Here is a 17,837-nt window from a genome sequence, read left to right on the forward strand (position 1 = left end):
ATGTATAAAAATTAGTCCAGGGCTTCCCTGGTGGTGCAGTGTTTGAGAGTCTGCCTGCCAATGCAGGGGACACGGATTCGTGCCCCGGTCCGGGAAGATCCCACATGCCGCGGAGCGGCTGGGCCCATGAGCCATGGCCGCTGAGCCTGCGTGTCTGGAGCCTGTGCTCCGCAACGGGAGAGGCCACAACGGTGAGAGGCCCGCATACCGCAAAAAAAATAATAAAAATTAAAAAAATTAGTCCAGATTAGTCCATTTGAGAAAAATAAAGAAATTCTTACACTCCCCCCCCCTTTTTGGGAGGCTGTGTGGGGTCTTTGTTGCTGCGCGGGCTTTCTCTAAGTATGACAAGTGGGGACTGCTCCTCGTTGCTGTGTGCAGGCTTCTCTTGTTGTGGAGCACCAGCTCTAGGCGCGTGAGCTCCAGTAGTTGTGATGTGTGGGCTCAGTAGTTGTGGCTCACGGGCTCTAGAATGCAGGCTCAGTCGTTGTAGCTCGCGGGCTCTAGAACGCAGGCTCAGTAGTTGTGGCGCACGGGCTTACTTGCTCCGCAGCATGTGGGATCTTCCTGAACCAGGGCTCGAACCTGTGTCCCCTTCATTGGCAGGCGGATTCTTAACGACTGCACCACCAGGGAAGTCCCCTACTTATCCCCATTTTATTTTAAACCTATGCTAACCCACTTGGATAAATTCTTACCATTGCCTTCCTCTATTTTTCTTCCACGTTCTGTCATATTCTGGAGCAAGACCAACTGTTGTTATTAGTGTCAATTGTTTGAAAAGTCATAGCGTTAATAGCCAGACAATGCAGTGTTTTTTTAATAAAACAGTGCAGAAAATAGTTATTTTATATGCAGATGGCTAAGGGATAATGAAGAGAAATAGATCAGATATAAAGTTGAGGTGAATGTCACATTCAAGGAGTTAAGTGCTCTGAAAGGAACCTACAGGCTTACGTTTTAAATATGCAAACATATTTCTTTGAAATTCTAGTAGTTGATGAATGGCCTGACCTTCATTTAATGACCGTCTCCCCTGTAGAAAGCTGAGTGGATGACAACGACATGTAATCATGCGCTTTATGCTATCTGCGATGTGTTCACCCAGTATTTAGAAGTACTCAGTGATGTACTTTTGGATGACATTTTTGCCCAGCTCTACTGGTGTGTGCAGCAAGGTAGGTCTGTACCAGATAAGTGACACAACGTGTTAAATGTGACCCTAGTAATACACAAATGAATTGCTCTTTTCTCTTCTAGACAATGAGCAGTTAGCACGATCTGGTACGAACTGCTTAGAGAACGTTGTTATTCTGAATGGTGAAAAATTTACCCTAGAAATCTGGGATAAAACTTGTAACTGCACACTGGACATCTTCAAAACCACAATTCCACATGCGTAAGAAGATTTTATACAACTTTAAATTTGTATATTGAATGATGGACATAAAAGGTTTGATAGTAATTAGTGATTTCTCATAACAAATCCTTTTTAAAATATCTCAGTGTTCTTTGAATTTGTGTTTATTGCAAATCAGACTCCTATAAAACCATAACAAATACATGAATTAAATTTTTTATATACCCAAACTTTTAGTCTGATCATTTAAAATTTGGGTCATAATGAAGTGATTTAATAAGATTTTATTCATCCAGATTAAACCAAGCAGTGGTTCTGAATTGAAAAAAAGAAAATCTCAGCATTTGTTTTAGTTACTGTAAATGTAATAATCTAAGGAAAATTTATTGTATTTTGTATTACAATATTGTAAATACTGTATTTTACGGTTAATTATCTTTTTCTAAGGGATGCGTTTGGAATTGAATTGTAGTGGCGTTTTTACTGATTGGGAAATTAAGACATAGTCTTGCTAAATGACTTGGTGGCGCCTGGATCATTTGTAGGACACCTTGAACTTGCTTCCCAGCTCGTTTCATTTCAAAACACGTTGGATGCGATGTGGTGCACACTCTCAGTGACTGGTGTGATTTTGGTGTTTTAAAGGCTCTTGACCTGGCGTCCTGCTTCTGGAGAAGCTGCTCCCACACCTCCGTCTCCTGTGAGTGAAAAGCAACTGGTAAGTTTTAACAAATAAAGCATATATTAAATTACTTAACTATTTGTGGTAAGTATTCTGCCATGGGGCAGATTCTTTTATGAGCCCAGCTCTTTTAAAAAGATGTCGTAAAATATAGATGGTCTTGAGACAGAGTAAAATGATTCTGAGAGCGCAAGAGGCAGGTACCAGTTTACATAAGGATTTACATACCAAGCTGAAGATATTATTGGATGTTATTTTATTTAAACTTTCAACTTTGATATAATTTCACCTTAGAGAAAAGTTACAAAAGCAGTTTAAAGAATTCTGATAGACCCTTCATGCAGCTTATTTGTTTCCTAGATCTGCTGTAACAAATTACTACAAGCTTAGTGGCTTAAAACAACAGAAATTCATTCTGTCACGGCTCTGGAGGCCAGAGGTCCAAACTCAAGGCATCAGCAGGGCCACATTCCCTCCCAGGGGGTTAAGGGAGAACCCTTCTTTGCTTCCTCTAGCTTCTAGTGGCTGCTGACAGCCCCTGGCCTTCTTGGCTTGTACACACATCCCTCCATCTTAACGTAACTGTGTAAAGCCAAATCTCTCCCTCCTTTCTCCTTTAGGACACTAGTCATTAGAGTTAGGGTCCTCCCCAGATTCAGAATGATCTCTTCTCAAGATCCTTAACTTTAAAGACTCTGTTTTCATGTAGCCTTCACAAGTACCAAAGGTTAGGACTTGGACTTACCTTTTTGGGGCCACTGTTTAACCCATTATCTACCCTCTGGTGCCCCAAGATACATGTCTGTCTTTCGGGCAAAGTCACTTATGCCATCCCAACATCCCCGGAGTCTCAACTTAGTGTAGCATCAACACCAAGTCCAAAATGTCATGTAAATATCATCTTATCAAAAGTCCCAAATCTCATCATCTAAGTCATCTAAATCAGGTATGTGGTCTATTCTGGAGCAAAATTTCTCTCTATTTGTGGACCTGTGAACCTGTAGAACAGATTAACTGCTGCAAAATACAGTGGTGGGCAAGCATAGGGTAAACATTCTCATTCCAGAAGGGAAGCTTGGAAGGAGTAAAAGGGTCACTGTTCCTAATCAAGTTCAAAACCCAGGAGGACAAATTCATAAGTTTCAAGGCCTGAGGGTAATTTCTGTAGCTTGGTGCCCTGCCCTGCCCTCCAGGCCCATGGCTTCTCCCTCGGGTGCTTCGGCTTTGCCCTCTGAACCATTCCTCACTTACGAGTTTCACTTTCCACCCAGTAGTACAACACAATTCAGCCAAGGTTTCTGCAACTTACGACAAGGATCACCATCCTTCCAGCAGCCAATAACACGTTCCTGATTTCCTTCTGAGATCTCACCAGAAACACCTTTTTTTTTTTCAAATAAAGTTATTTATTTATGTATTTATTTTGGCCTCGTTGGGTCTTAGTTGCTGTGTGTGGGCTCTCTCTAGCTGCGGTGAGCAGGGGCTACTCTTCACTGCGGTGCCCGGGTTTCACATTGCACTGGCTTCTCTTGTCACGGAGCACAGGCTCTAGGCACGTGGGCTTCAGTAGTTATGGAGCGCAGGCTCAGTAGTTGTGGCTCACGGGTTCTAGAGCACAGGCTTAGTAGTTGTGGTTCACAGGCTTAATTGCTCTGCAGTGTGTGGAATCTTCCTGGACCAGGGCTCGAACCTGTGTCCCCTGCATTGGCAGGTGGATTCTTAACCACTGCGCCACCAGGGAAGCCCCAGAAGCATCTTTAATGTTCATATTTCAGTGTTCTAGTCATGACCATATGTGTGTGTGTGTGTGTGTGTGTGTATTCTTTAGGATGATAGAAGCTTTCTCTACCAGGCATTTCACTTCCTTCTGAATCCTCACCAGAATTGAGTTTAACATCCATATTTCTACCAACAGTCTCTTCAGGTCAGTTTAGGTTTTTTTCTATTGTACGCCTCAAAACTCTTCTAGCCTCTACCATTACCCAATTCCAAAGCCATTTCCACATTTTTAGGTCTTTGTTATGGCCACACCCACTTCATGGTACCAAAATCTGTATCAGTGTTCTCCAGTTCCAGAGAAATGGAGCCAGTAGGAGATAACCTACACCTATGTGTGTCCATATTTGTCTATACGTGTGTGTGTGTGTGTGTGTGTGATATATGTATGTATACGTATCCCTATGTGTTTTTTCCCCTTAATTTCAAGGAATTGGCTTAAGCAGGTGTGAGGGCTGGCAAGGTTGAAATGTGTAGGGCAGGTGGGCAGGCTGGAAACCCTTGGGCAGCTGTAGTCCACAGGCAGAACTTCTTCAGGGAAATGTCAGTTTTGCCCTTGAGGCCTTTTAACTCATGGGATGAGACTTGACCCATATTATTGAGGATAATTTCCTTTACTTACAATCATAACTGTAAATGTTCACCACATCTACAAAATACCTTCACAGAGACACTTGAAATAGTGTTTAATTGAATAACTGGTTACTATAGCCCAGCCAAATTGATGCATGAAACTGACCGTCACAGCAGGTTTCTCGAAGTGTTATCACTGTACTACAGTTTGCTTTCTTATTTCCACCCTCCCTCTTCTTCTCTCACTCTCCCACCTCCCTACATACATTTTTCTGGATTCTTTGAAAATAATTTGAAAATAACACACCCTTTTTTCCCTAAAATGTTTAGTGTGTTTTCTATAAAATAAATAAATATATATAGTCACGGTGCAGTTAACAAAATAGGGAATTACTATTGAAACAATACTGTAATCTGGCTTTATTCAGATTTCTGCTGTTCTCCCACTAATGTTATTGAATTTTAAACCCAAGAAGCCAGAGGTAGCAAATCTATGCCCACTGACCTGATCTGTCCCCCAGAACTTTTTAATTTCTTAACTAATTGTCAGTGGCTAAAACTTAGGTCTCACAGAAGAGCACCACTCTGAACGTGTCTTGAGAACTGTGACATCTGGCACGTTGGGCCCGCATTGCTCCATGACCCTGATCCGCCGGAGCTGTTCGTTCATCACAGACTCCACCGCTTATGACATCCTGTTTCCAGCCCAGGATGAACTTGCTCCCATTTTTGTTCTTCTTAGATTTGGCGCACTCCCTGCTTGCTCTGCGGGCTTTTGTTTTTGCTCCCTCTGCTGTATAGTGTAGTAGTTTGCAAGGTGGGCTGTGATGCCAGACCCCAGAACAAATCATGGCTCTGCACTGACTAGCCCTGCAGCCTCAGCAAATTACTTAACCTCATGTTAAAGTGAGTCTTGTGGTGGGAGGTAGATCTGGTGCTGCACATGAAGTCGTCAGAACAGCGTGTGCCGGGGGGCGCGCTCGGCGACTCTGCCTGCTGCTGGGCCGAGGCGGTGGGCCCAGTGGTGCCCCTCGAGGCTGCTCAGTCTCTTCCTTGGCTCCATCCGGGAGCTGCAGCTGCCCTGGCTCTGCATCTGGTCTCCTGCTGGAACCAAGTAAAGCTAAAAGAGTAGTAATGTCAGCTACCATATATCGTCTGACACCTCTAGTGTCAAAGGCTTGTTAAGTGTTAAGGATTTACTGCCAAATCCTTAACAACCTGCAAGGAAAGTGTCATCTCCATTTTCAGATTTCAGATCAGAAAACCTCGGCTCCGGAAGATCCATTGCTTTCCCAAAGGTGACGCATAGCTGGAGTCGGGTTCTGGAGTGGCTCTGTTGGACTTGAACCTCAGCTTCTCTCCATGCTCTGCTCTCCTAGTTGGTCACCTTCTCACTGACCTTTCTGGTTGCTGGTTTCTTGGGTGACAACATCCTTCCCTAAATGCACCCCTACAAAGCTCTCCTGGGCTCAGCCTACACAAAGCTCGCAGAAACCCCTGCCCACCATGTGTGTTTCTGTTTCGATTTCATGACAATTCATGGGTATTGCTGACAAGTTTTTCCACAGAGTGAAGCTTATTAGCGTTTCTCTCTGTTGCTGTTGGGTGGTGTCAGGCTTGATCTCAGTGAGGGTCAGAAAGGAAGCTTTTCTCTAAAAGATTATCAGCTCTTATCCATGTGCAGGTAATATGAAATAACTTACCCAGTATGTCCATAATTGCAGTGTGTACAATGTGATTTTCATAGGGACACGACGTAATTTTTTAAACAGTGTAATAGAAGCTATTTTCATCGTTAAGCTTTATTCATTGTACTTAAAATGATTTTTTTTACTTTATTAGGATACGATATCGCAGAAATCTGTAGATATTCATGATTCTATTCAGCCAAGATCTGCAGATAATAGACAGCAAGCCCCACCGGCTTCTGTCTCTGCTGTGAATGAGGAAGTCAGCAAAATTAAACCCGCAGCAAGTGAGTTATTTCTCTTAATAAAAGTAAATTGTGTATTTTGTTTTATGTAGGCAAGATATGAAAGTTTTGCTTTTACTAACAAACACATACTGTAATTGTGTGGTCACTTCCTTACTGTGTTTGCTCCAACCTGGACGTCCCCCGGCAGATGGTCAGGAACTCTGCTGACACCTACAAGACCAGTTTTTTTTCTGCAGTGCTTTCAGCTGCTGTCTGTTTGAAGCACATGGGTCTTGAGAGGAGAGAGGAGTGGCCAGGGCATGGAGCGAGCCCTCTGAGCACTCCGCTGCCCCCAGCCTCTGTCTCCTCTGCCCCTCCCCTCCCCTCCCCTTCTTTAGTTCTTTTCACAGAGAAGGGGAATCCCTTCTGATTTTTACTAAATTGGTTCACAGAGGAAAGAGGACCTCCTCCCTAGAGGAAAACAGGACAACTTCAGTTGCTTTTTAAATTGAGGGGAAATTCACGTAACAAAAGTAACCGTTTTCCTTAAAGTGAACAGTTTGGCGGCATTTAGTGCATTCCCCATGTTGTGCAGTCACCACTTCTATCTGGTTCCAAAACATTCACCCCAAAAGAAACCCCATAACCATTACGCTGTTGCCCCTCTTCTCCTCTTGCCCAGCCCCTAGCAACCTCCAGTCTGCTTTCTGTGTCTATGGAGTTGTACATTCTGCACATTTCATATAAATGGAATCATACAGTGTGACTTTTTATGTCTGGCTTTTATTTAGTATAATGTTTTCAAGGTACACCCACAGTGTAAAATGGATCAGCAGTTCATTCCTTTTTATAGCTAATTGTCCTGTGTATGGATAAACCACATTTTGTTTATCCTTTTATCTGCTGGTGGACATTTGGGTTTGTCGCCCCTTTTAGTTATAACGAATAATGCTACTGTGAATCTCTGTGTACAAGTGTTGTCTGATTACCTGTTTTTAATTCTTTTGGGTGTATACATAGGAGCGGACTTGCTGGGTCATAAGATAATTCTGTGAGGAACCCCTAAGATGTGTTCTGCAGTGGCTGCACCATTTTGTATTCCTACCAGCAATTCCATTTTTTCCACATCCTCACAGACGTTTCCTCACAGACATTTCTGTTTTCTTTTTAATAACAGCCATTCTAGTGGGTATAAAGTGCTGTCTCATTGTGGTTTTACTCTGCATTTCCCTAATGATTAATGATGTTGAGTATTTTTTCATGTGCTTATTGGCCATTTGCATATCTCCTTTAGAGAAATATTTATTCATGTCCTTTGCTTATTTTTAATTGGGTTGTTTGTTTTTTTGTTGTTGTTAAGAGCTTCTTACGTACTCTGGATGCTACACCCATGTCAGATATATGATTTGCAAATATTTATATTCTCCCATTCTGAAGGTCATCTTTTTACTTCTTATTGATAATAATTCTGTGATGTACAAAAGTTTAAATTTTGATGAAGTTCCGTTTATCTGTTGCTTATGCTTTTGGTGTCATAGTTAGGAATCCACAGGCAAAGCTACGGTCGTAGAGATTTTCCCCAGGGTTTTCTCCTAAGAGCCTTATACTTGTAGCTCTTACGTTTAGGTAATCGATCCCTTTGCAGTTAATTTTTTTCAGGGAATTTTTATTAATCCTAGGTGTTCACATTTGTTTTTGAGGGACGACAGATTTGGTGTCCTCCTTGAAAGGAGCCTCCAGCTTCAGTCGCCGTGTCTTGCTTCTCAGAAGGGAGACAGGTGGCGATGAGCGGCCTGTGTTCATTTTTCATTCCTGGGCTCTGGAGCACAGCTGTTAGGGTCCCTCACAGCTTTGGTCTGCCCTGGAAGGTGCCGTGAGGACACGGCTTTATCTCTCCCTCAGCCCCAAGACTGAACTTACATATACTTCGCTTTTTAAGGGAAGGACATAGTCGGCAAGTTTTTACTTGCCTGATCTGGGAACATCCCTTGAACGGAGTGAAGAGCGCTGCTCCCCTGCCCTTCTGACCTGAGGGCTCGCATTTCCTTCCTTGTGCCACCCCCTCAAGGTCCTTGAGGAAGAGTTCACTGTGTCCCACGAGCCCTTCCCTTCGCTCAGGGGACATTGTGGTTGCTGTGCCTGTGGGGAGGTGTCGCCGTGACCCTGTGCGAGGGGCAGCTGCCTCGTTCCTTCTTCATGCGCAGAAACCACCGCTGCCCCAGCTGGGCTCCGCCCAGTGCCCGCCGTCCCCCTTGTTTGTCCTTGCTCAGCTCTGCCCCCGTCCTTTGGTGACCCAGTGAAATGGTCGCCTAATATGACCCTTGGCACTGTCAACCCTTGTGAACGAAATTTGTTCAAATAGGTACTGTCCCCCAAACATGCAGTTGGTCGTTGCTGATGAGACCAAGTTCCTCCTGAAGTTCTGAAAGGACCCTGGGAGGCATGGAGAGCTCTGAGCTCCCCAGCCGACAGCTCTGAATGCCCGCCCAGCTGACACTGGAGCTGAGGAGGACGCGTCTCCTTACGTGCCAGCCCCTCCCAAGCGTCCCCGCCAGTCCAGGCGTGCGGCCAGGATGCCCTGCCCCCGGGACTGGGGGTGTCTTGGATTTCTTATATTCTTTGACTTGAGATCTGGTACTAAGAACTAAATGTTCAGTACATCAGCATTTCTGAAAACTCTCTGGAAAGGAGTCGTTATGACCTAAGTAAGAATAAATTTAAGCAAGTTGTTTTGCTATCTCCCCCAAATCCCTAAAACCTGAATTTAACTTGTAGAAATTGGGGAATTCCCTGGAAGTCCAGTGGTTAGGACTCAGCGCTGTCACTGCCGTGGCCCGGGTTCAGTCCCTGGTCGGGAAATTAAGATCCCGCACGGCCCAAAACAAAACAAAACTAACTTCTTGAAATTGGGGTCAGAAAAGGGAGTTTTTAATAATAGCAAAGTGGGAAAAAACTGAAGGACTGTCCAGTCAGTCGTCCAGTGCTGGAGCCGCTGCCCTGAGGCCGATGGACAGGCAGCACCCTCGCCGTGGGCGGCAGTGCAGGTCCCCAAGAGCCACCCTGAGAACCGACCTTGGAGCTGGGCCAGCGCCGCTGGGTCTCGCAGCTCCTCAGCTGTTGAGTCGTTGTTCTGAGCCTTGCATTTATTTCTACGTTTGCTTACCCGATGGCCAGTGAAGTGGAAACCCTTCCGTGATCATGTCTCTCCTTAAGGAAACGGCCCATCGAGCGCAGTCGTTCAGGCCAGAGGGACGCAGTGCCTGAGCACCGGTTACTTCCAGTGTGCTTGCTTTTATGGTCACGCACTTAGCGGAACTCTTCATAGACTTCTGTGCTTATGAATCCCTTTGGAAACATGGGGTCATTTTAGCTACAGCTACCCACCTGGATCCAAAGAAAACATGTGCTCTGGTTGACCCACAGTATCGTCCCAGTGGTCAGAATTCTTGTCTGCCCCTCGCTTCCTGCCTCACAGATCTAGTTCCCGTTGTCTTCTTCTGATTGAGGTTTTTATATTACCTCTAGTTAAAAGTCAAACTTGGGTTTACAGTAAATGCTATTAAAATTGTAGCTTTTAATCCATTTGATACATTTTATTGAGGAATAATCTAAGTCTTAAAATTTGTAGTGGAACCTTCTTGAACATATTCACTGTTCTAAGTCATTTTGAATATTTTTGTTTACTTAAAAAGGTAATTTTCTAAGGCTTTTCTAAATATCGATTAAATGAAGCTTTTACTGAGTAGTGCTTATGTGCAGAAGCAGGCTATCCTCAGTGTGATGTGTGCAGGTTACCTTCATACGTGTTAATGTTTCCTTAGCATTGTAATGTCATAGAAATTATAAAGGATTCAAAATAATTTTTGTTTGCATGTGCATTGGGGTGGGTTTCCTCACAGAATTTCCAGAACAAAAATTGTTTGCCGCCCTGTTGATTAAATGTGTTGTGCAGCTGGAACTCATCCAGACCATCGACAGCATCGTGTTCTTTCCTGCCACAAGTAAGAAGGAGGACGCGGAAAACTTAGCCGCAGCGCAGGTGAGCGGGTGCGAGGGCCACTGCTTGTTGTTGAATGGGGAGGTAGCGCCACAGCCTGGGCTTCAGAGCAGAGCTCAAGCTAGAGACCACAGCCACATAGATGGCCTTTTAAACCGTGGGACTGACGAAGTGGACAGAGCCGGGAGGAGGGTCAGGGACCGAGCCTGGGGGCCTCTGTGGTTTAGAGCTCCAGGTGGTGAGGCAGGTTCTTGTCCTCTTGCCTAAAGACAAGAGCCAGGGAGGCCGAGGGAGACCGGGAGACAGCGCTGCCCTGCAAGTCAGGTGAGGAGGGTGTTCTGAGGAGAAGGGTGTGATCAGCCCTGTCAGGTGTTCCGTAGAGCAGGTGAGAAGCCACCCGACAGTTGCCCTAGAGAATTGCTCCAGCAATTTGGTGGACTTTGGTTGACCTTGACGTTGTGTCTAATTGTAATGTTGATACAAAAGCATTATTAAAATGGGTACAAGAGAAGAGAGGAATTGCAGACGGCAGATATCCGTAAGTCTGTCAAGGAGTTCTGCTGTTAAGAGAGGGTACAGAGAAATGGACTGATCACGGGGGGAGGATGAGGGGCTCAAGAGAAGGGTTCGCTTTGTTTTGTCACTAAGGTTGGCAGTATGGCAGCCTGGAAAACTCTCCTCCGGGAGAGAGAGAGAGAGACAGTGCAGAAGAGGGAGGGACAGTTGCTAGAGCGTCTTTCAGAGCGAATGGAGGGGCGCCTGGCGCAGAGTCCTGGGGGCGCCTGGAATAAGCAGCACAGACAGTTCGCGATGGTAACAGGAGGGCACGCAAAGTGGGTGGGTTAGAAAGTCTCGGCAGGTTGGTCTGTCTGGTGGCCGGAGTCTGTGGGAGATTCTTCTGTTTTCTCACTGAGATAGGAAGCAAAGTCATCTACCAGGTGAGGCTGGGAAGAAAGTTTTAGGTCCTTGAGGAGAGAAGAGAAAAACACGAGTGAGGCGTGCAGCAGAGTGGGCTAGAGGGGTGTGGAGGCATTGCAGGGCAGCGCCCGGAGCCCCTGGATCTAAAGAGAAAGCCCGCTCTTCTCCAGTCTTGCGTATTGTGCGGTACAACGGAGTAGGCGGTTTTGCCAGCCAGTTACTAAAAAGAGGAGGGGAGGGGTTTATGCACGAGAATATTTATACTCACAGTCCCTGGCCTCAAACTGGTGAAGAGAAGCAAGGACGTGGGGAGGGCGAGGGGGCGGTGGGTGCAGAGCTCTGGGGTCAGGAACTGTGGGGAGGGAGCTGAAGACATCGGAGGCGACTAGGATGCACAGAATGAAGCTTCTGGAAATTTAATAGCAAAAGGTGGACCTTTTCTGTTGAGGCAGCACAGATTAAGTTCTGTGGCTTGCTCATAAACGGGTCTTCGGGGAGCCCTGAGTTCTAAATTCACTGACCTCTGTGACGGGGTGCGTGTGCTGCGGTGGTTTGTTTCCCGAAGAGAGACGCCGTGGACTTTGACGTTCGAGTTGATACTCAGGACCAAGGAATGTATCGCTTTCTAACATCGCAACAACTCTTCAAGCTGCTGGACTGCTTGTTGGAGTCACACAGATTTGCAAAAGCATTTAACTCCAACAATGACCAGAGGACGGCTCTGTGGAAGGCGGGTAAGCTGTGGATGGGGTCCCCTGCCTGCCCAGTGAACCGCGCCACCGTACCACAGGCCTTTCTCTGGTTTATAAAAGCCAGATAGCTGCCTGGGTAGATTGGTCTCCCCCGTGTTTAGCCAAACTGTTATTCGACTGATTTTCAGACTGTCTTTCGTCTTGTTTACCCAGTCTGGGCCTTCCTGTGGACACCGGCTGCATGCTACAAGCTGCCCTTTCCTGAGGCCAGACCTCAGAAGGGAAGTGCAGGGCTTTGAAGTGGGAGGTAGATTTGTTTTTGAACAAGTTGGAAGTTTTAAGTAAAAAACAAGCTTTATAATAATTTTACTGACATAGCTAATTTTTTATTTAAGAAATAGTTACCTAGTACCTATTAGGTGCAAAACGGTGCCAGAGAGTGAGAGGCTGCAGAACATGCAGAAAAAAGAAGGAAGCTGCCCTTCCTTAAACAACAAACTCTTCTGACAGTGTCGGGTGCCTTACATTTGCGTGATTTATTTTATGCCCAGTGTCTCTCTAGCTCCTCATTAAACCCACCCAGACTTTGTTCATTCTCCTCCGTTCACAACCTCACTTCTGTAAGGAGTAGTCTATACTTATCTTTTCCCCTTTATTCAACCCAAGTTGTGGCCACCGTTCAGCTGGGACTGTTCCTGCCAAGGTCACCAGGCTCTTCACTTCCCCAGGGCCTCCCCATCCCCCCCTTCCCCCTTCCCCCTCCCCGGGCTGCTCACCTTTGGCCCATTCTCCCCATTGCCAGGGTGTAGCCTGCGCAGGGTGCCCGGAGCTGAAGTGTGTCTCGTTTGAAGAGTTGTGCCTTCCCAGGCAAAGCTGTTCTGTATCTCGGGTCCCCAGCTTGAGGGGAGGGAGTTCTAAACCCAAAAGTACCCGACTAGGCACCTCCCCCGCCCTCCCTGCACAGGTATCAGCGCCTTCTCCGTGTGACCCTGTCCCCGTGGAGGGCGCGAGGCCTGGGCGCCACGGCTGGACGCACATGGGCTCCAGGCAGGCTGTTTTGCCTCCACGTGAGATGCGTCTCCTCCTGCTAACGCGGCCCTTCCCCCTTCTGCAGGCTTCAAGGGCAAATCCAAACCCAACCTTCTGAAGCAGGAGACGAGCAGCCTGGCCTGCGGGCTGCGCATTCTCTTCCGGATGTACATGGATGAGAGCCGGGCCAGCGCCTGGGAGGAGGTCCAGCAGAGGCTTTTAAAGTAAGACTCGGGGCTGGGTTCCTGGCTTTGGCCCACGCGGCTCGGTTCAGAGCAGGAAGGGCCACGCGGTGTGTGTGGGGCGGGGATGGGGATGGACACACAACACCGAGTCCACAGCCCTGCCCGGCTTGGGGCCTGAGGAGGAGATTGTGGAACTTAAACACAGTCTTACAGACAAACGTGCTCTCACACAGTTGGTGAGATGCAAGCAGATTACGTCTGTTTTTGCTGCTACAGGACAAAGGAGCAAGTTCTATGTCTTAAAATTTTCAAATGCTGTAATTTTTAGGCTTTTTTTCATGCCATAGATAGCTCCATTTTTACAAACCAATCCATCTGTGGTTTTCAGAAAGTGAAAACCTTCCTGCCTGCATTTAGTTTGAAAAAGTGTGTGGAGTTTCTATTGGTGTTTTGTTTTGTTTGCACTCCATTTTTACTTCATGACATGTTAAGATTCTGTCCTTTAAAATTTAAATTCACACTAAGAATGAAACATGCCATTCAGAAGCAATACTGCTGTTCACATTGTGTTTTTATTTATTTATTTTTGGCTGCGTTGGGTCTTCGCTGCTGCGTGCGGGCTTTCTCTGGTTGCAGCGAGCAGGGGCTACTCTTCGTTGCGGTGCGCGGGCTTCTCATTGCGGTGGCTTCTCCTGCTGCGGAGCTCGGGCTCTAGACGCACGGACTTCAGTAGTTGTGGCTCACGGGCTCTAGAGTGCAGGCTCAGTAGTTGTGGATCGCGGGCTTAGTTGCTCCATGGCACGTGGGATCTTCCCGGACCAGGGCTCAAACCCGTGTCCCCTGCATTGACAGGCGGACTCTTAAGCCACTACGCCACCAGGGAAGCCCCTACATTGTAGTTTTGTGTCTTCTTGGGGGAATAGATGTTCTCAGAGACCAATTAAATTCATTTTAGAACGCCAAGCGGTCACCTGGGCTCTGTTTCCCCATCTTGTTGATGAGATTGTTAAGGCCTAGAAGCGTCCCGGTCACAATGCAGGAGGGGAAGGGTCACCCCAGGTTTCAGCCCAGGTCTCCTGATGCCAAGCCTGTATGCGCTCCTGCGCGGTGGCTTTGCATTCAATGAAACTTGGAAACTGTGTGTTTCCTGGTAAGCTGCAGTGGCTTCTTCTGATATCTTTATTTGGCAAACGTATAAATGTTTATGTTGACACTCCAGTTAATGTAAACACAAGGCGTCTGGCAGGTTCCTAAGAACCACTGCCCTCCTCGTCTCAGTTGTTCTCTGTGAATGTCATACCAGCAGGTGTGCGAGCACATGTGACAGGGAACCTTTTCTGTTCCAGTGTCTGCAGCGAAGCCCTGAGTTACTTCCTTACCCTAACGTCGGAAAGTCATCGGGAAGCCTGGACTAACTTACTGCTTTTGTTTCTAACTAAAGTCCTGAAGATCAGCGACAATAGGGTAAGTACAGCACCCCGAGCCTCACTGGCATCCGGGCTGCGGCCCCTGCTGCTCCCACCTCACCCCGCCGAGTTCTCCAGTCAGTGATTCTGTAGGGGTTCAGTAGGGGAGGGATCCTAAAGATACCCTGACAAGCAACTTGGGTTCCCACACATGGTCAACTCCCATCCTGCCCCCTGAAGTCTCTTCTGCCCCATTTTCAAAACTGCTGACCAGGGCTTCCCTGGTGGCGCAGTGGTCGAGGGTCCGCCTGCCAATGCAGGGGACACGGGTTCGTGCCCCGGTCCGGGAAGATCCCACATGCCGTGGAGTGGCTGGGCCCGTGAGCCATGGCTGCTGAGCCTGCGTGTCCGGAGCCTGTGCTCCGCAGTGGGAGAGGCCACAGCAGTGAGTGAGAGGCCTGCATACCACAAAAAAAAAAAAAAAAAAAAAAACTGCTGACCAGCCCTCCCTCCATCCGCCCCCAACCACGGCTGCGTCTGGGCCCCAGGCCTGTGCTCCAGGCTTCAGCCATTCCTTTGGCATTTTGATTGGTTCCATGCGACCCAGAGATCTAGTGAATGGGCCATAAACTCATTTAAGACTTTTAAGCCAGTAGAAATAAAGATGAAATATAAATGTATAGCTGTGTGTGTGTGTGTGTGTGTGTGTGTGTATAATATATACATATATTATATATATATATATATATTTAGTTTTCAGAAATACGCATTTCACTCTTTAAAAAATGTAGCAACTTTCAGCCCACTAAAATGGAAATGGGTTACTGTGATCCCTGAATAGGTTTTAAAAATGCCTAGTCTGGTGGCCTGAATTTTGACACGTCAGGCCATGGTGGTGTTTGGGACCCCGTAGAGGCCATGTAATGCTACTCGGTGCCCCACAGATAGCCGTCCCAAGCGGCATGCTCTGTCCACGTGTGTGTCCCTCTGACCCGTGGGCCAGGTAAAGCTTGGAGAAGTAACTTAAGGCACCAACAGCCAAGTGGCCGAGAAGGACTTCCAACCCGTCTGCCTTATTCCACAGTTTGCTTTCTGACCACGGTGTGTCATTACTGCTTACTTGTAGCTTGTGGGGTGCGGAGAGCAGAAAAGGACAGAAAATAGGCAGACAACTAGTATTCAGAACTACAGCAAAAATACAAAGTGTATCAGTTGAACTATAAATATAGAAGGTATAATCTTTGCCTGGAGACCTCATATTTTGTATTGCAGTATTAGGTAGATGCAGTTTCAATACCCCATAGCTTATAAAAACTCAGCTGTGGGTCTTGCTTGGCTTCCTTCTTTTGCTTATTACCCAGGGAAAACAATGATAAATACTAAACATTTGTCATAAGTTTGTCAAGGAAATGTAATGGAAAATGTTTTTCAAAATAAGGATAGATAACCAAGTGAATAATGTATGTATTAAGTTTTGAACACTTCTCAATCTTTCAATTGCATGATCAATAATCACTGCTTTATGCAGACGCGTCTCCGGTCTTCACCCATCAGGGCGTTGCCCCCAAGTGGGTTGCCTCGCAGGGCACTTTGAGGTTCTGTGGTTTGCAGTGCAAGCACTACTAACAGAGAAATTCGTTTCCCCCCAGTTTAAAGCTCACGCATCATTCTACTACCCTCTCTTATGTGAAATTATGCAATTTGACTTGATTCCTGAACTTCGTGCTGTTCTTAGAAGATTTTTTCTGCGAATTGGAGTAGTTTTTCAGATATCACAACCACCTGAACAGGAACTTGGAACAAACAAGCAATGATGGGAAGTTAATATTTTTCTGTTGGCGTTTACATCCCTCCATTCTTCAAAAGGACCCCGGAGCTGAGGTTTCCTACCTGAAAAATGGTTTCTCTGAATTGCAGTGTCTAAGGGTTACTGATAAAGAAGCTTAGAACTTCAGCTCGAACCTGCAGTGCTCCAGTCCCTTTTTGTAACCTGATGGATTGTTTGTCGTGTTGGGTTCACGAGCTTTTTTTCCCACAGTGTCAGCTTATATGCTCACGTGTCCTTCCCTGTCCTGGTGGCAGGGAGAGCCCCACATATTTCTGGCAGGTGTGGAAGTGAAACTTACCCAAAGAACTCTAGATGTAAAGATTTGAACTTCTGCAAGAAGTACAACTCAGGAGAGCTGTATTTTGAAGGATAAAATGTTTATAATTGGGGGTTGGGGGGAGAAGAAGAAATTATTGTTCATGGTAAAAGATATTAAGCAACTATGGTATTCTTATTCTGAAGATTTTTGCACACTCAGGCTATCTGAGATACTGGTAATCATCCTTCTGTGAAAAATTGTACAGAGATGCAGGTCTGTAATATAAAAATCTTAAACATTATATAGTTCTTCCTGCACTGTTTTATTTTCTTTCTTTATTTTCTTATTCATTTGCTAAGTACCTATAATATTTTGTCAAATGCACTAAACATCTGGGTTGAGCTTTTTGTCTTTTTTATTTTGTGGGGATTTTGGTTTTGCCCTTTTTAGGGGGTGATTACTTTGAGGGTTTAACAAGCCCAGAAGCTGTTGTGGCTGACACTTGTCATGATCAACAACAAAGAAAGTAGAAAATATCCCTGCTGACATAACCACCTGTAATACACTTCTCTTCGGGCTTTTAAAGATGAGCCATTAAAATAGAATGATCCTTCATGAACCGAAACTTGAATCACTGCAAAATGACTCTCGGTTGCTGTCACTTCCTTTTCTTTTCTTTTGGGTGGCGGGGCTTGATTTAGATTTTACTCTATGTACAGAATTTAATGTTGAATATATTAAAATAACAAATCTGGCATGGTTTGGGGGAGTTAGATTTACTGGAAATGTGTTCATACTGTGAATTGTGCTCTGATGGTTAAACAAAACGACAAGATTGTCAAGCATTCCGTATTAACAGTGGATGTAGAAAATTTTTTCAGATGGATAAAATGTATATGGTACAGATGTAAAGTTTTCTATGTAAAAAAATTCTGTACAACTTTCTGTACAATATTGATTCTCATCTGGCATATTCTAATCAGGTTATAGGTCAATAAAGTTTTTGGATTATTTCATCAGTGCAATCAAAACCTGTGTAATCCACAGCCCCATGTTTCATTGACTTTTTTTTTTTTTAATTAAAAGCCATGCAACCAGGAAAAGGATATTCTCATTCACAGCTGCATGTAAATTCCATGATGCTCTTTAGTTCTGATAGATAGTTTCTTTCCAGCTTCTGGCATTACAGCCTCCCCCATATCCTGCTTTCTCAACTA

At 45.7% G+C, this 17,837-nt stretch overlaps 1 protein-coding gene across 2 annotated transcripts in view; it reads left to right on the top strand.

Moving 5' to 3' along the window:
- The window catches only part of ARFGEF1 (ARF guanine nucleotide exchange factor 1), a 137,502-nt gene extending 119,809 nt beyond the window's left edge, over nt 1-17,693 (top strand). Inside the window, exons 31-39 of one of the 2 annotated variants that reach the window (XM_079902340.1) lie at nt 1,043-1,178; nt 1,261-1,399; nt 2,006-2,078; nt 6,234-6,366; nt 10,206-10,345; nt 11,787-11,955; nt 13,028-13,166; nt 14,474-14,591; nt 16,183-17,693. In XM_079902340.1, the coding sequence (XP_079758466.1) occupies nt 1,043-1,178; nt 1,261-1,399; nt 2,006-2,078; nt 6,234-6,366; nt 10,206-10,345; nt 11,787-11,955; nt 13,028-13,166; nt 14,474-14,591; nt 16,183-16,347 (1,212 nt within the window). In that variant the 3' untranslated portion in view covers nt 16,348-17,693. Of the gene's footprint in view, nt 1-1,042; nt 1,179-1,260; nt 1,400-2,005; nt 2,079-6,233; nt 6,367-10,205; nt 10,346-11,786; nt 11,956-13,027; nt 13,167-14,473; nt 14,592-16,182 lie in introns of those variants that run through there. The other variant, XM_079902341.1, reaches the window with a different exon arrangement.
- Nucleotides 17,694-17,837: the final 144 nt, after the last annotated feature.

Source organism: Stenella coeruleoalba (genome assembly GCF_951394435.1).
Source record: "Stenella coeruleoalba genome assembly, chromosome: 17".
NCBI lineage: Eukaryota > Metazoa > Chordata > Mammalia > Artiodactyla > Delphinidae > Stenella > Stenella coeruleoalba.